This window comes from Colletes gigas, unplaced genomic scaffold (assembly GCF_013123115.1).
Source record: "Colletes gigas isolate AHSC1104 unplaced genomic scaffold, ASM1312311v1 Colletes_gigas_Sc00009, whole genome shotgun sequence".
Taxonomy (NCBI): domain Eukaryota; kingdom Metazoa; phylum Arthropoda; class Insecta; order Hymenoptera; family Colletidae; genus Colletes; species Colletes gigas.
The window spans coordinates 6,084,804-6,108,810 of NW_025106638.1; the positions used below are offsets into that span (position 1 = coordinate 6,084,804).

Sequence of the window (24,007 nt, forward strand, 5' to 3'; positions counted from 1 at the left end):
TATTATTTGTTATACTTAAAAATAAAAATCCATATTAAAATGCATAACTTTGTATTCTTAAATTTTGTGATTTTAACACTTATCATTGAGATAGTATTTAAATGGTAATACAGAATTTTAGAAACGTACAAACTTTATTTTAATAGTTAAAAATTCAAGTTTTATTTTTTTTTTTTGTTTTGTAAAAATATGCATTTAAAATTAAACTTCATACAAGCTGTTATGGAGAACGAATTGTAATATGCGTAGCAGTGGACTTAAATATAGGCGCTACGATGCATTCGTAATTTCACGTTTTTTTTTTTATCTTAATGTTTAAATTACAAATTATGATATATGCTTTTGTTTATTAAACCAGTAACAGACGAATAAAGTAATCTTATTTCTTACATCTATCGAATTATTTGTATTACAATAGTTATGACAGTTTAAAACGGTGTATAAATTAAATAATTTAACACGTGTACGTGAAATAGAAATTTCTACGAGCGCGAATATCAAAGTAATTATCACATCTTTTATTCTGTTAAAAATTAAAATCTTATCTCTTGTTCATACTGTGGTATTTGACCGATATTCAAACGAATTCCAAATACCACAATTCGCGAACTATACACATACGCAGAAAGGTATAATAAAACTAGCTTCGGAGCAGCATTTCAAACGTGACACGGTAAACTTAAAGGTAAAAGCATCGAGTTATACAACAGAGATCTGCGAAAAGGAACATTTATGAAAAAGAAAAAAACACCCTATTAAATACAGGATTCTAAAGGTATTTTGTAAAGTTCGATGATATTTAATCAGTTTTTTTACGTTTATTTTATGCGAATAAAGTGTTCTGTTTAATAGTAAGCATATGGCAAAATTTTACTTGAAAATTTTTCCCTGATTAAATTTGCGTCCTTCTTTATCGGTACCAGTCCAGCTGAAATATTGTTGAACCAACTGTTTCGTTTCTTCTTTACTTGCGTCTAACTTGGTCCAACTATACGATTCATAATCTACTTGCCAATCAGGGGACAGCTGTTCAAGAGGATATAATTATTACATTTTATATTCTCAATTAGACAGAAAAATAATTTCAGATCATCAAAATATTATACAAGAAATAGGCTAACCGTGAATGCGAGCTCTTGTCCGCACCAAACCCAAATACCACTGATACTACTATCGTTATCTGTGCCGAACAGACAAGCGCTGGCGAACGCTGCCTTCCGCATTTTGTCTAGTCGTTGATACATACCACTTATTAGATTGCAAGACATGAAAACCTATTCGAGAGAAGAAGGAAAAAATAAATCGATATTTTCAATCTATTCGATAGTATTCGATATATCGTTTTAAATCAACATTTTCGTTTTACCTTTGTTAACTCGGAATTGTACTTGTATTCGCCAAGCCAGATACTGTAATGTTCTGGATCGAACTTTTCCCAAAAATAGGGTATAGATTTTGCTTCATCCTCGTTAGAATAAAATCTCTTAAAATCGTCGAGATCGAAAGTGCCTTTGGGCAAGGTGTCAAAGGGATTCTTATTTTTGGGTTCAGCAGCTAAAGCGGCCTCGACTGGATCCAGTTCTTCGACCTTGTCCACTTCTTTCTTGGATTCTTTTGCTTCCTTTGGTTCCTTTTTAGATTCTTTTTCCTTTTTTTCTTTCTTTACAGGCTATAAAAACAGTATAAAGAATTACTATCGCGTGAAACGCAGTTAAACGAAACGAAAAAGATTTTTACGAATCATGCAATGATAATACTAACTTTTCCTTGAGTTTCTGCAAACTTCTTTGGATCGTATTCGAGAGTTTTTTCAGCCAATTTGAAAGCACCGATCACAGCTATTGATTCAGGCTGATGAATAACAGTTTGAAACCATCGATTTACGTTCTGGTACGGTTTGCGTAGATTTGGTTCAAGTATATACTGGTACAAATGGAGTAACGTCATGGCTACGCTTATGTCGGCTAAAGTCATTCGTTCCCCGACTAAATAAGTACATGTAAGTAGGTGAGAATTAAGAGCAGTCAGTGCTTTCTTTACATCGTCCTTGGCATGTTCCACTGTCTGAAATTTACGTTATAATAAAGAAACTGTATTAAATGTGACTAATTTTAGATATTTAACTTAAAATGTTTGCATATTGTTGGACATGTAAAACAAAATTTATAATCATACAATATGCCAATATTATACCTCCTAGAGTTACAAAAATAGTTACAATATTGAACTAGTTTTGCCTTTGATGGAGGATTTAATTTATAATATCGAAATTCTTTCAATTTGTTTTTTCAATGAAAAAGTTAATGCAAATAAGTATAACGAGAAACACTTCTATCCGTACCTGTTTATTATATGGCATAATACCGAGTAACGGAAATACCCATGCACAACTAGCGGGAAGAATTTCAGAATCAGCAAATCCAAACCATTGAATAATTTCTGCACGTTCCAAATCAGTTTTACCTCTTAACTGATCATTAGCCACTGGAAAAATTGAACGATTTATTTTACGCGCACATAAAATTTTAATATATACCCAATATATCAATCATAAATTTTACCATAATACGCAATCGCATTACTCTCTGTGATACATTTTCCATCACCAGTTTCGAATGCTGGAACCTGCAGACAAAATCATACAAATATTAGCGACGTTTTTTCAACAAATCCAGTACACTATATTTAATTACAGCAAGCCCTCACATTACACAGATTTCTAATCCTTAAAATACACAGTTGAACTGTTGCTTACATCCTCGTATATATTTTAAGCATCTACGAAAAAAATTTTTGTTTAATTCATTTTTCTAACAAAGATTGTATACTAAACATATTATAGGAAGAGAGAAAGACTGGTCCTGGCACGAATTGTTAGATCAGACGAGACAGTTTGGCCAGTCTTACAAATGCCTATGATTAAACAAACATTACTCTATGCTGTCCACGTTATCCATATGGATGACATCACGCATTACTCTTAAATCCAAAGTCAATTTTTCTTTTTCTCTGCAATACGTTGTATACATACAATTTGGCTCACGTGAAGAGCTTCAGAACGAATCAATCGCGTAAGCGTAGGACTTACTGTATTAACAGCTTCGTGAAAGTTGTCACAAAAAAACACCAGCTGGTTTACAAATAACACGTAACGGGGCTAAAAAAATGTGCCGCACGTTGCGACATACCTTTCCCAATGGAAATTTCTTTAAGAATGATTCAGATTTGTTCGTTTCACCGAAGACAAAATCATCTGCGATCTTGACCTGAGCGCCGGAGTATTGAGCCGCAATCAGCACCTTGTAGGCTCTGAAGTTTTCCGGGTAGGTGTACAGAGTCTGAAATAAATCGTGGCACGATTAGCTGGTTTCCGCATTAAATAATATTTCTAACGGAACGTAGGTCCACGTTGGTTCGTCATAACGTCGATGGTTAGCGGTGCGATTCGCACGAGAGAGACTTACTCCAGACGCCATTATAGCCAGTTACGGGAAGAGGAAGTCGAAGGCCGGTAAAGATCGTTTCTCTCGAGTGCATAAAGTCTCTACACTAATAGATACGTCTCTAGATACGTAGCTGCAATATATCGTGTCTTGATACTTTCACGAAATATTTATCAACTATTCTAATCGAAACGCAACCGTGTAATATTACAAATTTCGCAATTCAATGAGGTATTGCCAAAAGACTCTTTTAATTAGACCAGACTTTCGTATTTGGTGAAAATGTAATGTATGTATCACTGTACTAAAACATAACATTCTGATTGGTTGCTCGGTATTGAATTTATATACCATTTACAATATAAAATGATGATGTACTTTTTATGAAATAAGATATTTCTTACGAAATAGATATTGCAAAGAAACCGTGCGAAAAATTTGATAGATTATTTTAAACGTATAAAAATGTTCGATCGACATTTGACATAGCAGTTCAATTTACATCAGAGATGCCAGAAAAGCACCGCCGGGTGCACACGCACACATGCCAGATACGCGTACGTGAGCTCGTGGAGTTTCGGAAAGTCGACAAAGGCAAACTGACGCATGCCCTCTTTCTCGATTCTCCGAAGCTGCCCGAAGTAATTTCGGATCGCCTCGTGGGAGTCGAGAGAGAAAGGCTCACATTTGCCTTCTCGCTCTAAACAACTGAAATCCGACCTCCCGTCAACGGCATACGATTTGGATTCTCGAGCCGAGATTCTCGACTGCCCAGGCATTTTTACTTTCCGACCTATGTAGGCGCACATAAGCAAAGTACCCATAATGAAAAAAAAATTTTGTAAAATTTATTTTACGGAAATACACGTTTTAAGACCTCCTGATCATATTTTAATTATTGAAAAAAAAGACATTTTTTTTTATTCCCATGTATGAGCACACATATGTATATTATTAATACGATTTTTGAAAATCAAAATACTTTAAGATTGAAAATTAATAAATTAAAATGAGATTCCACTCTTTACCAGTATTGTGCACGCTGTGGTATTTTTCAATAAGAAGAGTTCTTACTTTTATAACATAAACAAAACAGTAGAATTAATAATTGCAGAAATTAATTAATAATGATTTTCCTCGATTGTTTTGAAATAACCGTATCAATTGGTTATGACGAACTAAATATGTAGAACTAACTAGAAACAAAGGAAAAGTGATCCCGTTTGCCAGTTTAATACAAAGTATGGGTTGTATCTTAAATTTTAAAAGGACATAGTCGAATATTTTTAAAGGTACAAAACATAGCGTTTCATTGTAGAACAGTAACATAAGTTAGCAGGTAATGTCATAAAACTGTTTTTCTCAGCTATATCCCTTTTTACCTGAAGTATAAGGTAAAAAGTACGAGCTACAAGGTACGACTATCCGAAAATCGTTCACATTTTATCAATGTAAATGAAGCGGCCTTTCCATCAGAGTTAGATACAAAATTTTGTTATTTCTGTGAAAACAAAACTTTCAGTAAATGTACGTGGTGCTTGAAATTTTTATGTTTTGACTGTTTTTGTGAAAAGTACCATCCAGATTCATGTACTTCGTACATGGAAAATAACATATGTTAAATGTAATCGGTTAAATTTAACTTTAAAAAAAATATTCGAAGGTCAGACAAAAATATAATGTCATATTTAGTGTACGATTAAAGTATGATTGAAAAAATAAAAAAAAAAAGTTCAAGCAGGGTTCGAACCAGCAGAGCAGAAGAAGTTCGGAACTTGCAGGCAAAGACCTCATCACTCACGCCACGCTGACTAGTGGTGAACACAGTTCTATTTCTGAAAATAAGTACCTGTAATAACTTTAATAATATCTCAAAGTAAAACCTAACCCAAAACCTGGTACCATTCCAACTTTTCCTTGTTAGAAACGAGTTTTCAATTTGTCTTAGCGAAAATCGCAATCACATTTTGCACATTATTCTAAAACATTTGTGGTATTCGTTTTCAATGCGATTTAAGTAAGCATGTAATGTATAAGATTTCATTTAATGTTTTCTTTTCTAGAGAAGATAGAGAAAAAGTTTATATAATTTTTTTTATATAAAATTTAATTCGTCCTAAGATTTATATGAAACATTTAAAAGATTTTTTATACATTATGCCTATATATCGGAACAACTATGAAACAAGAGGTATAATCTGTAAGGAGTGTATGCGTGGCTAGGAGAACCGTTATCGTTTGCGTCGATAGGAGTGTTTAGTCTAAGCTAGAGTAGGTATCGAGTAAGGTGTTTAGGTTTAAGCTGAAATACGTTTTAGAGACTGCGTCTCGAACGTGCGTTTTGTTTAGATCATTATTATAAGATAGGAATAAGGAAGGGTCGACTTTGACTGCAGGAACGTCACTCTGTATCGAACGTTAGTCGAGAGCAATCACAGTTTTACGTTTATGATCTTTTACGTTTACGTTTTATGTCTTTCTTTTATGTTCTTTATGTTAAATAGTTAGTAAATATTAAATAATATAATTACATCGTTACGTTTAGTGTTCACGTATTTGAATCCGTCCACACGCCTTTGAAATGAGAACATAAAACTTAAATGTAAAGTTTCATTTAAATTCATTCAGCTATTTATATTCAATCGTATTAATAATATACATGTGTGCTCATACATGGGAATAAAAAAAAATTTCTTTTTTTTCAATAATTAAAATATGATCAGGAGGTCTTAAAACGTGTATTTCCGTAAACTAAATTTTACAAAATTTTTTTTTCATTATGGGTACTTTGCTTATGTGCGCCTACATAGGTCGGAAAGTAAAAATGCCTGGGCAGTCGAGAATCTCGGCTCGAGAATCCAAATCGTATGCCGTTGACGGGAGGTCGGATTTCAGTTGTTTAGAGCGAGAAGGCAAATGTGAGCCTTTCTCTCTCGACTCCCACGAGGCGATCCGAAATTACTTCGGACAGCTTCGGAGAATCGAGAAAGAGGGCATGCGTCAGTTTGCCTTTGTCGACTTTCCGAAACTCCACGAGCTCACGTACGCGTATCTGGCATGTGTGCGTGTGCACCCGGCGGTGCTTTTCTGGCATCTCTGATTTACATGAACAAAATTTTCATACGATATTCTAGTAATAATATTTAAAACTAATAAATCTATTCAATAACTTATGAAAATATGAAAAATATTGAATTTTTATCTTGATAAGTTTCTATTTTCTATGCTGTGTATATTTTTTTTCTCCCTCTTTTTCTCAATTTTCGTGTATCTAATAGTTACTATCTATAATGTATAGACTGCGTGACTGTGGTTTATATCCAGAAATGGCAGCACTAAAGGATGTTGTTTCTTTATATAAAAATTTAAAGCAAGAATGGACAGCGACTCCGTGTAACTTAAAAAAATGTGGCGAATTGCTCAATCAATTAAAGGTATCATATAAAAAAATTTACTATTGCTAAAGGATATTTTTCGCTGGTGAACTTGTAATATAACCTTGTTTACCTGTGTGGTCTGTCAAAATGAATTGTCATCGTGTTAAAAATTCAACGTTTATCGATATTCAACGTGTTATAAGCAGCGTGTGATTGATATTAAAATGTTTTCTTTATATGAAATCTTTGGTACAATATTTATGATTAGCAATTAGAAAAGATCTAGAAAAACTATCTCCTCATTGATAACATAGATCATACAAAATCACCTAAACTGATGAGGAATGAGCAATTCAATAAAGTCTCTACTGTTTGCAGATTGGTCTTACACATTTGATGTTTCTTCCAACATCTAATAACACAGCCAGTCAACATGAATTGATCATAGCTCGTACGTATTGATACACATAAATTTGAGTAATATTCAGTTAACCATTATTTATATAAATTATTTTCTAATTGTAGGTGACATTTTAGAAATTGGTGCACAATGGAGCATAGTAACAGAAGATATACCTTCTTTTGAACGTTACATGGCACAATTGAAGTGTTATTACTTTGATTATAAGTCAGGATTAGCGGAATCTGTGTACAAGTATCATCTGCTCGGCTTAAATCTCTTGTTTTTATTGTCACAAAATCGTGTTGCTGAATTTCATACAGAACTAGAACTACTGCCTTCTGATCAGATACAATCAAATGTTTACATCAGACATCCTTTAAGCTTAGAACAATATTTAATGGAAGGATCATATAATAAGATATTCTTAGCAACAGGCAATATACCAGCAGCATCATATAGTTTTTTCATAGATATTTTATTAAATACGGTTCGCGATGAAATCGGAGCATGTATGGAGAGTGCGTACGTTAAAATTTCTATTCAAGGTGCATCAAGAATGCTCAATCTAAATTCCGAGAAAGATATGAAAGCGTTTGCTTCAAAAAAGAATTGGACTTTGGCTAAGGACGGTTACTTTTACTTCAGCACGATCAACGAAAAGGAAACCGAAGAACCAATACCCAGTTCAGATTTGGCTACATTAGCCATTGATTATGCAAGAGAACTTGAAATGATTGTTTAACAAGCATGTGCATCTTCCTGTATTTTATATAGATAAATAAAGTTTGTCATATACTTATTAGGGATTAATCTTATTTTTATCAAGTTCCACAAGAAAGTTTCATCGAAAATGTGAAATTACGTTTGGGTTTATTACTTTTAAATATTGTTGCATAAAAATTTAAGTCATTAAACGATGGTGTCGAGTACTAATATAATTGTCAAAAATTGTGTTAAAATGTCACGTACATGTGACACCGGCCGATAATCGCTAAGCCATCGAAGTCACGCATACGTGATCGCCGCCGAAAAAATGTTAAAGGTAGAAGTGTGCATCATTCGACGCCAATGTGTTAATCGACCTATTCGAGATTTTCGGGTGTATCGAGTTCTCGCGCTCCTCTATTAGTCTTTCTAAAATAAAGGGAAGTTTACAAGTGGCCGTGTTTGTCTTTTTCCTTTTGATCGTAAACGATAGACAAAGATGAAGTTATTTACTTTGACTTGTCTACTTGTTTGAGAAAATGTTTTACGCTGCTTGATATGTTTTGAGGTTATATAACCCTTTTCGAAATACAAAGTAGAAAAAAAGATAATCTGTCAAAATGCTCCGCAGCTATGAAGGTGTACGATTTCTTTCGGACAAACAAATGGTGATATTTGACATTGGAAGCGCGTATACAAAGTATGAATACATTTACGCTAATGCGAATAATCTAACATTGTTAATAATTTAAAATGTAATTTGGAAATAGATATGGTTATGCGGGTGAAACTACGCCGCGAGGTATGATAAGAACGGAAGTCGTGTGTCCGGAAACTAAAGAGCTTCGGAAAATCTATGATTATAAAGATACGGAAGATTTGTACCAGTTGCTCGTCGAATTTCTTCATTCTTTATTTTTCAGGTAACGATCGTGAGTAAATTTGTCAATTATGGCTGGCATCAGTTTTCCCGAATATATAAATTTTCTGTGCCTGTCATATTACCAAATTTTCCTGATAAGCTTCTAAATTAATATTGTCTATTAGTTTTGTATCTTTTGTGTTAGATATGTTCTGAGAACTCCAAAAGAAGCAAGAATTATTGTTTTGGAGTCACTGTTAGTTCCGTCACAATTCAGAGACACACTGGCCAAAGTACTGTTCCGGCACTTTGAGATTGGTTCTCTGATGTTATTGTCTGTTCATTTGGCAACAATCAGTACATTGGGTACCAACACAGCCTTAGTTTTAGATGTTGGGTACAAGGAAGCTACATTGATTCCAATTTACGAGGGTGTACCAATTTTGAAGGCATGGCAAGCTCTACCCTTGGGTGGTCAAATTGTGCACGAGTACGTTATGTGCATTATAATAGACATTTTGTTATTATTGCATTGACGTTTATACAATGCTCGCATTTCTTTTTTGTAGGTATTTGATGAAGTCTTTGAAGGATGTTAATCCTAATGCAGATATAACAGAGAACCTTGTGGAAGATATAAAAGTAAGGACATGTTTTGTTACTACATTAGAAAGATCTGCTAAATTAGGAACAGACGATGCTCCTAATCCGCCTCCTGCTGTTATGTATCCTGGAGTTAAAAATATTACTATACCCGGCGAAGTTAGAGAAAAAGCATTTGAAGCATTCTGGGAAAGAGATAATGATAATCTTAGTATCCCTACAATGATTCTAGATGCCATAATTAAGGTATAATTAACCGATTATTCCGATTATTTTTTAACTTAGTTTATTTGAAGTATCAAACTCTAGTTCTTATTACAGTGTCCAATAGATACCAAACGGTCTTTGGCTGAAAATATAATACTAATCGGTGGAACGACAATGATAAAAGGATTTGCTAGTCGTCTTAAATCTGAACTTTCTGCTCTAATAAAAACCAGTCCTTATTCCGAGAAATTAAAAATTCAGTCATTCAAGTTCCATACCGCGCCCAGTAAGCCAAATTACACAGCATGGTTAGGAGGTGCCATTTTTGGAACTGTGGACTTACCATCAAGATGCGTAACAAAAGAGAATTATTTAAAATCTAACAGAATCCCTGACTGGACCAGTTTAATAGATAACCAAAGAGAAGATTCTGTAAATTGCGAAATGTAAAGTATATTAACTTTTTATAATAAAAATATTTTAATCGTTGTATTTATATGTACATACATATATAGAAGTAATATGAATAATTTCCATTTTCACTATTTATTTTTGGTTTCTTACTTTTGTATTTAACATACTAAAATGAAAAATAAAAAATGTATGCTGCGTTGAAAATTTATATCTCTTTTTATTCGTGGTTACTGTATTACAGAATATTCGAGTTTATATTACAGATTTTTCGAGTAAAAAACTTGTATTACAGTGTTGTGAGTAGAGTAAGCTTCTCGTTTAGTTGAAGTTGAGTCTTTATCAACTGGGAGAGCGCGACGACCATCAGTAGATCTTTCACGTTGCTGTTAAACATTTCTTCAAATTGCTCGCTCGACATTTTGGGAACCGAATGTACCATGTCCAGAAGAGCACGACCCACCTATCGTATTAAAATTAATCATTCTTAGAGCAATTCTATCGTACAAAAACTCTAGACCGGGCCTGACGAATTAACGATCCGCGATTAGACCTTCCCCCGTACTCGCTGAACCCCCCACTCGATCGATGTTATATTTTGCCCGCGCACTGTTACGTACATTCTTAGTTACAGGGGAATCTGTGGCCCGCGACAGAGAAGTTCGTCAGGCCGGCTTTAGACGACATAAAATCGTGCATACTTGATTGTCTGGCGGTTGTTTCGAATTTAAAACATCGTCGACGTATGCAAGCACTTGTTCTAACATGGAAGAAAGCTTAGCACTAGCTTCTGCTATCTGTGCTAAATCCATCATTGGTTCTATACCGCCACCTGACTTCACACCAGCAATTTGGGCGTGTGCTGGTAACTGTGTCTTAGAACAAAGTTGTAGCCCAACAACTTCCGGCTCGTAAGATGTGATCTACGCAAATCGGCGGATTACGAGAAATTAAATTTCGTAAAATAAATATACAGTTAGTCCTCGAAGTACATAGATCTCAGTGAGCAAAATTTCTGTGGTTTCATTAATCTTTTCTAGTATAATTAAAGAAATTTTAAAGGATAGACAATTTTATTGTAATTGAATAAATATTTCAAATAAATTGCAAACCAGATCATCTAATATCTTGATTCTAATTCTAATATTCTGACCGAACACCCTGTATAAGTTGAGGGCTTTTTGTATTATAAAGAAAAGGACAATGTACCTGTACTTTAACCGGGGTAAACATGGAACCTTGTTTTCCATTAGGTACTCCTAATGACACACATACGTAAGCTTTAATTGCCATTCTAGTAGTATTTAGTAACGTTGTATCAACGGTCAAGTGAACAGGATTGTTGCACTCGCGTATATAATATTCGTGAATGACTGAAGAATGAGTGGTAACCTGTAAGATACATATAAATAATTCCAGTTTAAGTTCCAAATATACTATCCACAGAATTTGCAAAATAATTTACCTCATTACCAGTGGCCCACCATCCAACAATATTTTCTTGTGCATTCACTCTGTGATTCAATTCGTACAAGTCAATTCCATATGTCAAATCAGCTTCTACTTGACTTTCTGACTCTTTGTGTGGTACGCAGAAACAGTTTGTGACCTCAACCATTCCTTTTTCTACAGTACCTATGAATATTAATTGCCATTTGTATCAAATGTAATACACAGAGAATATACAGAAGCTATATATAAGCACAGGATTATTGGTTTTAATTATTCTTTCTCTATAATCATATTGAACTTTTATACATATAAAATATCAAACGCATAAATACATTGTGTATTTAGATGTTTGATTTGAGTTTTATTAATGCCATCTAATTAAACGTTTAGTGCTCACTGTTTAAGTCTGTGTATCAAAAACGAGTATGATATAAATTAAGTTTGCAATGTACATTCTTCATCGAATCCAACTGCTTCTGTCAAAGTACTTAGTGTAGTCATTTAAACGCAATCGTGTTTTTTTCTATTGTGCAGACATATAATTTCAAATTACCCAATAGCGTCCCGATAACGCGATGCGATTCAGCTTTTCGACGTTCATAAGCGTCGACAATTTGAAAAAGAACCACAGGATGAACCTTGACGGTGAGGTTAAGCGCCATGTTTCAGAGAGTTCGATGCCGTTCATACGCAGTGTAAGCGATGTGAGCAGAGTATGATCAGAATGTGATCTCTACGCATGCACGACTGGAAACAGTGGCGTACATAGTCAAAATAGGCGTTAAAATCTATTAGGTTCCAATTGTGCCAATTCAAGTTCTTGTTTTAATCCTACTTATATCGTGCTTTAATTGGATTATATTTCGATCAAGATGAATATAATTCGAAATTTAGAATTCTTGAAAATCTTGATTCTTGAAAGTCTTGGAGGTTTTAAATATTTTGAGCATTAAATATCTTGATAGATCCGGGAGTGTTAAGAGTAAAAGTAACAATAAGGTTCATTTTTACAAGTTCATTCATGTCATCATTAATATTATTTTGAAATAAACCTGAAATGCGCTAGACGAGGATTAAACAAGAAGTCATGCGATACCCATTATTATTCGATCGTGGTACCTTACTGATGCTATTTTCAACGCGCGTGCGCGAAAATTGCAGCATATACATTTCCGCCTTAAAATAATAATACGATAGAGAGGGATGCGTAATCGTCAATTTACAATTCGATTGCCTATCGCGCAGATATCTCTCGCCAATAAAAAACGATGTAGCGGTCGCTGCAGTACTTTCGAAATCAACATCCGGCACACTCATGATCGTCGTACGTTATGTATTTTAATCCGGTAGGCGTGATTTCGACACGAGATGCTGTTACAGTAACAGTGTTACTATAGTCAGCCAGGAGATAATAGCTGGTACGGTGTTTGGCGGTTGCGCCTTGAAACGCATCGCTGTGCGAGAAAAAGAAAAAGGATAAGAAAGTGTTGTACGTTGTTCGTAAAACCGATAGTACGCCTCGCGATGCGATTGAAATTCACGTGAATGGAATGCGTTACTGTCATGTAGTACGTACAATGACGTATAGACGTCAAGAGCACGCGAAGTACTTATTTTTTTTTCGCTGTTATCATGGGTTCCAGATTGAGGCAAGTGAATTTTTCGATCTTCGTTTTGTTTCCCCGTCGTGTTTCGTAGATATTTCCGTCGCCCTGTCTTGTTTGCTGGTATTTTCGTTACGACACGTAATCCTTCCTTTTGCACTACCAAATATCAAGTGAAAGTATGTTTGTCTGACACACCGCTATTACTTAAGTGTCTTTCTTAATAAAAGATTCATGCATGACAGTTGGTAGACTTAGCTGCTTATTCGTTACATATTGAAAGATGTTTCTTCACGATAATTGCAATTTAAAGTAGAGGACGTTCGCGAGATAAATTTGTGTTTACGATGTACATACGTACGTATTGTGTAATGTATCGTATGGCACCTTGCGCGAGGTGTTGATTTGCAACCAGATTTTATTTTGTTCTGTATCGTTTACTAGTAGAAAGCGGATAAATACTTATGAAAAATCGACATAGCGTGAAGACGAAAGACATCTATTTAATGCAGAACGATTATCAACGTTACAAACGCAAATGAATTTTTATTGATTTTAGGATCTATTGCACTAAGTATTTTGTCTTTAGATTCATAACGCGTTAATGAGTTTTCTAAGTAGTTCACTTAGCAATAAGTAAATACAAGTCTGATATATGTTACAATATATCTAACACGTATGCTTCGACATATGTATGTTACGTACAGTGGCAAGCATACAAACAAGTACAAGTATTTCTGAAAATTCAACTAAAATTATCTTTTGTTTTTGCATTTTAAATATATTCTCACACAATATTGTATAGTCAACTGTTATAGACTCTTTGTACCCTTATTACGTTTTTGTTTCTTAACATAAAAAATGCTTTATAAAAATTATTTAGACTGCCAGATGTTCTTTAAGTTTAACACATATGTACTCTTAATTATTTGATTTGAAAGTGTTTGAATACTTTTGTGAGCCATTACACGTGTACTGTACATACGTATTACTAATGTACACAGATAACATTGGATTTACAAAAGTACATTAACATTTTCAGAGACAATGTGCAACTTCTCTTTGAATGCTTCTGTGAAGTAGCAGCACCGCTAGGAGGAAAACTACCTTGGATACTCCAAAAGTATCCTAGTTCTTTTTTGGATGAGGAAATACTCAAATCTGTTCCTAAATTTGCATATCCTTGTGAATTAGAAAAGTAAGTTTTAAGAAACTGCTTGTACCATAGGACTACAATAAGTTCTTTAGTCACACAATCTTAAATTATGTAGAATTATAGATACACTATTGTACCCCTATTTATGTCCTAATGTGTATTTCATACATGGATGTATTTAACTATCTAGATATTAAATAAAGTTTTTTTTCTATTTAACTTAAATTAACCATAGAAACTAACATTGTGAAACATTTATTGGTGATTTCGACATGTTGGTAAACGATTAGTGTAGATGGAAATATTACTAAAATTTGATCTTGCATGAAATACTTTGGAATGCAATAATTGTATATAATTGCGATTTAATTATGATTTCATACCATTACACTTTTATATTTATTTCAGCTTGCTGGTGCAGCATTTTTCGTTTGTACTCACTAGTATAGACTCAAAATGGACATTTGGGTTCTGTCGGCACGATCCCAAAACGGATACAGCTTTAGTAATTTTGAGCGCATTACCGTGGCACGAAATATTTTACAAGTCAGTATATGATTTGGCGTAAGGTTTAAAACGATAGATAAAATTAACAGTAGAATATAATTCACTAAATCAGTTTATCCTATATGAACAGTGTTGTCGGTTTATAGTTGCTATAGTCGAATTAAAATATGAGTAAATTTAGTAGCTAACGATTTTATTAGCAGGGTGCCCTGGTTCAGCTTGGACACCCTGTAGAGTAAATGAAATTCGTGTAAGCGTAAAGTATAATATTTTGTATCTGTACAGACTTTTAAATCATATCGCGACTTTAATGAGCAATGGCACTGGAGAAGATGTTTGGAAATTTCTTGAAATTGTATACAAAAGTACAGTTCCCATTCCCGGTAATTCTATATCCATTCCTGTACCAAATTCTAAAGTGGTAAGTGACCCGACGAATTTACACGCAATGTATTATTTTACTTATATGTTACAAATTTTTAGTATTTTGTTTGTCGAAGTCCGAAACAATTTCAACTACCGAGTATACCGGAAAATGTAAGTAGTCGTGTAATAAATTTGATTCGACGCACGTAAAAATATATTTTAAGTAGTATACTGTGCATATAGCGAGTTTCATTATTTCAGAGAAACTTGACGGAATATTATAGCGCTGTTGATGCTCTAAATATGATGATAATATTTGCTAGCATGTTATACGAGCGACGAATTATTTTTACTTCGAAACGTCTTTCAAGATTAAGCGCTTGTGTTCAAGCATGTAATGCTTTAATTTACCCAATGATTTGGCAACATATATATATCCCAGTTTTGCCATTATCTTTAATAGATTATTTATTGGCGCCAATGCCGTTTTTAATTGGAGTACCAGCACCGACGCTTCAGGTATTTTGATAGCACATACGCACTACAAATTAACAATTTCTATTTGTATCGATTATTAAGTATTAAAAAGAATAATTTTTGTTTGCTCATTTTGGATTAATTGGATCAATTGGGTGTGTAAGTTATTTAAGGGATCTAGACGTAAATTTTGTACGTGTCCTTTGAAGTACCTATACTTGAGAAGTATACACAATTTCTTTCATATAAAAATATTTAAAATTGTTGAAGATAGAGTTATTTCGGTGGAACTCCGTTTGTTGAACATGTTCTGTTTATCTAAAATGAACAAATTAAAATAATTATTTAACTCCTTTGAAACATCCTGTGTTACTTGGTTTGCTTTTTAAAAATCAACGAACCGAGATCGTTATTTTTATGTTTATATTTGTATTTATATTTTTCATTTTATTTTTAGAGAGTACGTAAAAGCGATTTGGGAGAAGTAGTTATTTTGGATGCTGATAACAATACCATAGAATCTCCCTTTCAAGATTTGGAGTCCTTACCTCAAGACGTAGTTCGTATAAAAATATGATTTTATATTTGGAATAACGAATCTATTCTTAGGAATTGAAACACATCTTAAATAATAAAATAAAAAGTTTCTTCGTCCCAGGTGACCAATTTGAAAAAGGGGCTACGTAATAGACCTGCGCTTCTTGGGGACGGTGTGTCGAGGGCATTTTTACGAGCATTGGTACAGTTAACTGCTGGTTATAGGGATGCATTGACTTTGGAGCAAGGACAAAGCATTACTTTTAATCACAATGCATTTGTGGAAAGTAGACCATCTTCCATGCAACCTTTTTTACGAAAAATGTTGGAGTTACAAATATTTCAACAGGTACGAGTCAGAATATATTGTAGTAAAAAGTTTATGATCCGCTACCTGAACCGGTAATCGCTTGCGACTCGACCTAATAATTGTGACACGGCCTTGAAATTTTCGTGGATTTTAGTTTATAGAAGAAAGACTGAACATGCTTAATTCTGGGCTTGGCTTTTCGGATGAATTCGAAATGGAAGCTTGTAGCTATTCCGCTAAATCTAGTAGTAAATTTATGCAACAGTATCGAGAGTGGACATATGCCATGCGAAAAGAAAGTTCTGCATTTTTCCGCAGCGTAAAGGATAAGGTGAGCTGTCAAGGTTTTCTCAATAGCGTTTAAGGGGCCTTTCTACCTTGTGGGATTAAAAAAATCGATATTTTTTTTTTGCATTTTCCTTTAGTATGTTGTCACGAAAATATATCTACCAAATATTAAATTGAAATTTGAAAAACTAACGAAGTTATAACCTGCTGAAATGTACCGCGCGCAGGTATAACAACTGGACGTGAAACTTTAAAGCTGTTTTTCTCGAAACTACATTTTTCGGCACTGCGTGCGTGATAACTAAAAAACTATTCAAGATATCAACATCAAATTTATACAGTATCTTCAGAACTGGTCTCCCTATAGCATGAACTAGGATAATTGCGATATATGCAATACTTTTTCTTTTATTAACAAAAAAGCAACCAAATATATGAAAATATTCAGTATTTTTTCGTAAAATAGCTGCCATTTTGCCATTTTTTGTTTTTTTGAAAAGATCCTAGTTCATGCTATAACCACACTCATCTATATTAAGAATATCGTTGGTTTTAGGATTTCGAATAACTTGTTCGCAAGATATCACGTACGCAGTCGGGTGCCGTTCGTAAAAACTGTTGTTTGATGATCAACAAAAACAGCGTAATCAATAGATATTATGCGTTGCAAAAATTCGTAAATATAGCTAAATATATAATAAATGTATCTACAAAATCCGGAATTAATCGCTCTTTAATAACCCGCAAAAAAAATCACAAAGAAACACGTATTTTTCATGCCTACAAGGTAGAATGGCCCCTTAAGACGACAGTTTTGACTAGTAGTACGAATACTCAAAGTCTTACTTTTGTATGTCTGATTGCCTTCAATTCCAGGCCAATCCAGCAGTAAAGTATGCAGTTAAATCAGTAAGTTTCGATGGATATATACCAAGTTCGTCGTGTTTTACAAACTTGTACCATTTATACTAATTTTATCATTCTGATGTTTCTTTGCTAACCACGCATCTATCAAATTTTATTCGTGTTATTAATTATACTAATCCAAATATCTTCCACTCGGCATAACGTCTCTGCTATGTACATATGTATACAGGGTGGGTCGTAACAATTGTCATTTGAAACTATGGTCTGTGATGTATATCGTTTTCAGTATAAGAAAATTTACTATACTCGAAAACAAGGTCAAATAGGATACATGTTTTTTGTAAACCTTTTTATTGTTTTCATGCGGTACGGAACACCCTGTATATTTTTATAAATTTTAAATCTAGTTGTGTAGTTATTTTCATAAAACTTGTGTTCACAGGTGAAAGACAAGGGGAAAGATATGAAAACAGCGTACAAAGGCCTAAAATGGAAAGGTGTGTTTTTTGTTACTTTTCTGAACTTGTTTGCAGAATCGGCCAAAATTGTATTTTACTACATTTCTAAATCTTTTTAAAATACTCTTTTCAGGACGATCAAATAGAAGCGAAACAAGTATGAGATTTCATCAACCAAGATCCGCACCTAGTTCACCAACATCGGATAGAAGATCCATTGATTTCACATCTCCACCAAAATCACCAAATGGTTTCACAGCGACTACTAGTTATAGAAAAGATCTTCGAATACGTAATAGTAATTTTACTGATTCAAGGTATGCACGAATCTTTCAATTCTATGTTTCTACAGCGTTTCCTAAGTACTTCGACAATCACGTTACTTTATCACGTATTTAATCTGTATCGTTTAATTTACAACAGGCAGCAATATTCACCGTTAAGCCCCAGTTCTCCAGAAGAATCCGATTCTCCACCAGAACGGGTGAACATTGACCTTATGCAAGAACTTCGCCATGTGATATTTCCAAATACACCTCCTGTTGATAGAACAGTATGTATATCTTTGTTTCTATTATAATACACGTATATGTATATTGTGGAAATTTACAGAAACTGATTACAATATTTTGACCCGTGATACCAAACAATATTAGTACAATTTAAGTACTTTTAATATGTCACATAAAATCACTAAAATAACGTTACAGTTACGTGAAATATTTACCATCAGCTATTGTGGAAATGTCTGTTCGTATTTTAAGTGTTTTGTAACATGTCGCTTATCGCAACGTTTATGTTCAGGGTTGGGTAAATTATAATCGAAGTAATGATCGACGATTAAATTAATGGTTCGCAATAATTGTGGATTAAATTAATCATAAATTGGTTCCTGCCATCGATGATTAAAGTAATCGTTATTTTTTAGTGCTGTCGAGTCGAGAAAATTTAATTATCTGAGTTGAATACGCGTTCTATAGTAGAATACCCTCTTTCATTAATTGTAATTAACTCTGACGACTACATTTGTAATCGTATCGCGTAATCTATAAATATAATTAGGAGAATCAGTCGATTAATGCCCAACTCTGGTATGTTATTGCAACCAGCATCGGTAGCATGATTACACTTCATGATATACGGTAGAACGTTGATTATTCAAGTGGGTAATTAATGAAACATAAAACTAGATCCATGTCATTATTAGTGGATGGGACAGTTGTTTCTTTTCCGGGATACATAATCCCGTACTAAAATCGTATTTAAAGATAATATGTTATTTTAATATGGATGAGGGAAGGGGGTACAAAAATCAAGCAACTTCATCGTGCAGTAAATATGTACAGCTTCGATTTTCTTCGACCAATTATCGAAATGAACATACCACCCTCGTAATTCTAATAATCGACGTTCTATTATTCACGTATATTGAAATTGTGCATTTAAGATTTGCAATTATGCATGTACCCTTTTGAAATATTTTTTAATTTCCGTGATAATGTTACAAACAGGATTCTCGTTTGTTTTGTGTTATTTTAAGGTACCGCGTCGCAAAATATTTATTCATAAGTATATTTTACTGCACGAAGAATGCAGAAATTAAATTTACATTGACGAGGTTGTGTATTTTTTGTTCGCTGACCATAATTATTCTCAGGACTGTGAAAACAAGTAAAACATTTTTAATAAACATGGGTCCAAATATTATTAATATTGGAGTTATAAGATATTTTCATTAGCGTAGTATTAGTTATCATCCTTCTACGAGAAGAAGGCACAGCGTGTTTACATCCTCTTACTCTTGCTGCAGTCCGCTGATTGGCTGTCACCCGATCTTCGTCACCGTTTTCGACCAATGCCTGTGAGTCAGCGGACTGCAACAGGAATGGGGATGTAAATACGCTGTGCCTTCTTCTCGTGGAAGAATGGTATCTCTGTGTGTACAGTAATGTACGGTTAACTTTCCACGATTCATCCCTTCCTCTTCGATGTCTTCCATCCAACGTCTCGAGCCTAACCAAACCTGACAGAGAGTAACATTTTGTAAAAAGAAATTTGTTGGATCCCAAATATTCCGAAAGTTAACCGCGCGTCACTGTGTTCGTGCCGATAATTTTGTAACTCACTGTTAACAGCCGTCAAAAACGTTTTGATTACACTGTTCAATACGAATTTTGTTTTTCCGTACCCACTAGGTGATTCTTGTAGAGCTTCGTACCCTAAACACGAATCTGGAAACGGAATTGCTGTATCACCCTCAGTTTTCGAAAAACACGAGTTTTTGTGAAAACGTACAATTTTGGGTAAAAACGAGGTATTACGCGAAAATTAAAAACATCAGACAGTTCCAATTAATCTTAAAAGATAGAGGAGAGATTCCTGAATATGCTAACATCGATAGTTATAATATTTTGTGCTTTTGAACGGTTGTAAATGATCGCCAAAGTTTGAAAAAGTGTCGAAGTACATACTTTATACACAATACTTTTGCATATTTACGAAAAGTTGTTTACCTGACACGAAATCTATACACAGGATTTGATTCTGCAGACATTTCTGAAGAAGAAACTGTCCAACAGAAGTATAGAATCCGTTCTCAATTGTCACAGGTCGAGAAAATGTGTATTGGCAACGCGTGCACGGCGTTTTACCGCCACGCGGCCATCGCTAGCCTACCTCGGCTCGGCAGTGTCGTAGCTACGCATAATGGATGCGACACCGATAATATCTTAGGCTCCTAATTCCTGTATATGTTTATCATTTTTTATTTTTTAATCTGTTTGTGGATTTGTACAAAACATTTCTCGATCATTTCCATTTCTAAACAATTTCAATGTTCATTGTATATATATGAATGGTTTTTTAAATATAAAGCCGTAAAAAAATAAACAACATTTTATTGTTGGGTTGCCTCACAGAATAGGAATAATATTCCTAAGAGCGAAGTGTGAATAGCAAGGATTTACTCCAGATCTTTCTTAGAAAAGCGTACATGTTCGAGTGATTCCATTGATAAGTTTACATGGATTTTGAAAATATAATTCAGTGATTAGTATCCTAGAGTATACAAATATATTAAGCAATAAAAGTTACAAAAAAAAAATCAAACATACTATATACAGAGTGCATACCCTATTGCACCATTATACCAGTTTCTCGTGTTTTTCGAAAACTGAGGGTGATACAGCAATTCCATTTTCAGATTCGTGTTTAGGGTACAAAGCTCTACAAGAATCACCTAGTGGATATTGAAAAACAGAAAAAAAAATTGAATTTGTAGAACAGTGTTATTAATCTTATTAATCAAAATTTAATATGCAATAAACGGTCTGGGGTACATTTTTCACCCTCGCCAGGAACGGTCCCCGATTATTCTTTTAATTTTGTTATTGAATTTTTGTCAATGATTGAGTCGTGCATCACTTTCAGTTGAAACCAGTACGCAGTTTAGACAGCTTGAGACCTGCATGGAGTGGGCACTTGCGGCACGGCCCTCCACCTAGTACAGTTACCGCAAATCCAATCGATATATCTTCCGCAAAAACTTCGTCCCATCCCGTTCCGCATTCCAGCGTAACTAGTTCAGTCGATCAGTCGAGTATATTGTCGAACGCCAACGACACGTTATCCAATGATACTTTAACTGGCAACAGCAGATCGTGCCCGTTCGATTCACCGACACCGAAAACAAATAAATCGGAGGAAAAGACTGACGCTTCGTTTTCGCCTGTATTTACAAAAACCGCGGCCAATTCGCAGTCAAGTAATTTCTTACACGAAGTTCGTGTCAACGAATTTATAAAGCGTAATTACAATGCGTCCTTCTGTCCGCAAACATCGGATGGGAAACGATACCAAAACGACAGCGAAAATTACTCGAAACGCGTTAAATTTTACACCGACGACGCGTTCACGAATCATGTTCCGGACGCAGGCGATCGCTCTTTCGACGCGTGTTTGAAAGATATTGATTCTGATTCCCATCCGAAAGAGAACGATCCCTTCGATACGAGCAAAGTGTTCATGCCTTCCTATTTGCAACCGTCAATATTTCACGCCACAAACGCATCGTTGTCTGTTAATTGTCACGTTCCATCCCATGCATTCAGTAGTACGTCCTGTTCTGCACTTTCAAAGGTAAACGTCATCATTCACTATTTATTTTGTTTGCGAATGTATAACCGCTTTTCAACGATCATTAAACATACAATATGTACGAGGGTCGATCGATCACCGAGGTTTTTAATCCTAGAGAATACGTTCGAGACAAGAGGAATGTAAAGGTTATAGCCGAATAAGGGGGTCAAATGTGACCTTGAACCAAATTTGACATATGATGGATCCATCGATAGAGCATCAGAAAAAAACATTCTCTGCCAAATTTCAACCCTCTATCTTGGGTAGTTATAGGGAAAATCCGGATTAGCGAATTAGTGTCTATTTCGCGTATGAAAATTATGAAAAAATCTGGTGCATTGTGGTTATCGAGATACGTGTTTGAGAATTTTTTCCGATTTTACGATTCCAAATCCTAGGCGTGAAAAATTAAAAACTTTGGTTCATTTGACTCCCTTATTCGACTATACCATTTATTATTCTTCTAACGTTCTATGCACTTTTTTTATTCACGACGAAACATTCTTTATTCTTGATCCAATTGCGCATAATAATCTGAATTCCGATATCCCTTGGTTATCAACCGACCTTTGTACGTTTACCTTATCCATTAACGGAATTAAGAAAAGTTATTTTTCGTTTTTTTCTTTTTATTATAAGCGTAGATGGTACGTCTGTCTTAAATATTTATAACGTATTATCGCTTGCAGGACTCTCCTGAAGTGCCAGATTTAATTAGATTAGATTCAACAACGAGCAGCAATGACTTCGATCCGTTGCTTTCCAAGTCCACGGAATTCACGAGTTCGAAACAGATGAGTCAGTCGTTGCATATTCCTGAAATGGGCGAGGGTCTTAGCAACCCACTCTATCCGTACTTCCAACCGCTGCACAAAACTACCGACGGCCAACAGAAATCTTCCGATAATATTGGTGACCTGGATCTGTTACAAGCGTACGGCTTGGACTTTAATAAATTTAGTATAAGTAACGGCGATTCACCGACGAGAAACTCAACAGTGTGCAACACATCCGACAGCAGTATTAGTAATGTCGATAACACGTTCAGTTTAACGCTGAACACGCCTGCCATTAAGTCGCAAAACAATTGGACGAAATTCGAATAGCTCATGAATTAAATTAACATATTACGTTTCACATATCACGATTGTACATATAATGTTAGTATTGCTTTCTTTTTGTTATTCGTGTAAGCGGAGTTGGTAGCATTGTTCGGATAACATCTCGAATAATATCTCAAAAAAGAAGTACCGATGAAACGTATTTCACATCTTCTCGTCTCTGTAAGGTAAATATTGTAAATTTCATTTTTTTTAGCATTTTTTAGAATTCTCTTAAAAATCATGAATTCAGTTCTATAGAAACGTATTATGTGTATAAATATGGTCTTATTAAAATAATTAAAAGCAAAAGAGGTTTTTTTTATCATTATGACATATTGGGTAAATTTGCTTTTAGTGTAACTTTTTATTCGAAATTTTTTTCGGATAATCTACTTACTTCGGATGAGTTTGTATTTTAAAAATATGTTTTTAATTAGTATGTATGCGTTTAAAAAATTCTAATTATTGTTGTCTGTAAAATATTGTAGTGTAAGTAGTTCTGCATTATTATTAGATTGAAAATGTATCAAAGAATTTATTCGAGACGTTATTCGTAGAATTTATTTGAGTAAAATATGCTCAACTCTGCGCGTAAGCATAAAAAAAGATTCATTGAACGCCTACAGAAAATTATTCGATCACGAGAAGCATTCAGCGAAGAGACGGTAAATAGAATAAACGGTTAAGTATAATATCGTAGCCATTGGCAAAACTGAATATAAATGGTTTTGCTC

The 24,007-nt window shown here is 34.3% G+C and overlaps 5 protein-coding genes across 8 annotated transcripts; 3 read left to right on the forward strand and 2 right to left on the reverse strand.

Annotated features, from left to right (window-relative positions):
- Positions 1–226: 226 nt before the first annotated feature.
- Positions 227–3,702, reverse strand: LOC122397126 (elongation factor 1-gamma). Of its 3 annotated transcripts, none has more exons than XM_043396033.1 (8): positions 3,465–3,702; positions 3,189–3,338; positions 2,562–2,625; positions 2,342–2,484; positions 1,762–2,064; positions 1,367–1,660; positions 1,122–1,274; positions 227–1,026 (listed from the first exon to the last, which is right to left on the reverse strand). In XM_043396033.1, exons 1-8 carry the CDS (start codon positions 3,474–3,476, stop codon positions 871–873), a joined length of 1,275 nt encoding a protein of 424 aa, XP_043251968.1. In that variant the 5' UTR covers positions 3,477–3,702; the 3' UTR covers positions 227–870. The 3 variants fall into 3 exon arrangements, with proteins under 3 accessions (XP_043251968.1, XP_043251969.1, XP_043251967.1); XM_043396034.1 differs by having other exon boundaries at positions 1,367–1,656; positions 1,761–2,064; XM_043396032.1 differs by having other exon boundaries at positions 228–1,026; positions 1,367–1,669.
- Positions 3,703–6,756: 3,054 nt separating this feature from the next.
- On the forward strand, positions 6,757–8,018 carry LOC122397248 (26S proteasome non-ATPase regulatory subunit 8). The gene is made up of 3 exons (XM_043396293.1): positions 6,757–6,877; positions 7,199–7,271; positions 7,346–8,018. Exons 1-3 carry the CDS (start codon positions 6,770–6,772, stop codon positions 7,963–7,965), a joined length of 801 nt encoding a protein of 266 aa, XP_043252228.1. The 5' UTR covers positions 6,757–6,769; the 3' UTR covers positions 7,966–8,018.
- A 331-nt stretch (positions 8,019–8,349) lies between these two features.
- Positions 8,350–10,773, forward strand: LOC122397185 (actin-related protein 10). The gene is made up of 6 exons (XM_043396160.1): positions 8,350–8,628; positions 8,699–8,851; positions 8,996–9,280; positions 9,360–9,639; positions 9,715–10,046; positions 10,640–10,773. The coding sequence occupies exons 1-6, from the start codon at positions 8,549–8,551 to the stop codon at positions 10,689–10,691; spliced, it is 1,182 nt and encodes a 393-aa protein (XP_043252095.1). The 5' UTR covers positions 8,350–8,548; the 3' UTR covers positions 10,692–10,773.
- LOC122397186 (eukaryotic translation initiation factor 3 subunit F) lies at positions 10,214–12,170 on the reverse strand. The gene is made up of 5 exons (XM_043396161.1): positions 12,017–12,170; positions 11,477–11,646; positions 11,221–11,403; positions 10,713–10,934; positions 10,214–10,474 (listed from the first exon to the last, which is right to left on the reverse strand). The coding sequence occupies exons 1-5, from the start codon at positions 12,123–12,125 to the stop codon at positions 10,301–10,303; spliced, it is 858 nt and encodes a 285-aa protein (XP_043252096.1). The 5' UTR covers positions 12,126–12,170; the 3' UTR covers positions 10,214–10,300.
- Positions 12,171–12,787: 617 nt separating this feature from the next.
- On the forward strand, positions 12,788–23,276 carry LOC122397495 (DENN domain-containing protein 1A). Of its 2 annotated transcripts, XM_043396672.1 has the most exons (15): positions 12,788–13,112; positions 14,110–14,265; positions 14,632–14,769; positions 15,016–15,151; positions 15,214–15,267; positions 15,358–15,615; positions 16,031–16,132; positions 16,232–16,459; positions 16,575–16,751; positions 17,585–17,617; positions 18,018–18,072; positions 18,167–18,350; positions 18,457–18,586; positions 21,463–22,170; positions 22,860–23,276. In XM_043396672.1, the coding sequence occupies exons 1-15, from the start codon at positions 13,096–13,098 to the stop codon at positions 23,274–23,276; spliced, it is 2,793 nt and encodes a 930-aa protein (XP_043252607.1). In that variant the 5' UTR covers positions 12,788–13,095. The 2 variants fall into 2 exon arrangements, with proteins under 2 accessions (XP_043252607.1, XP_043252608.1); XM_043396673.1 differs by lacking the exon at positions 21,463–22,170 and having other exon boundaries at positions 12,794–13,112.
- Positions 23,277–24,007: the final 731 nt, after the last annotated feature.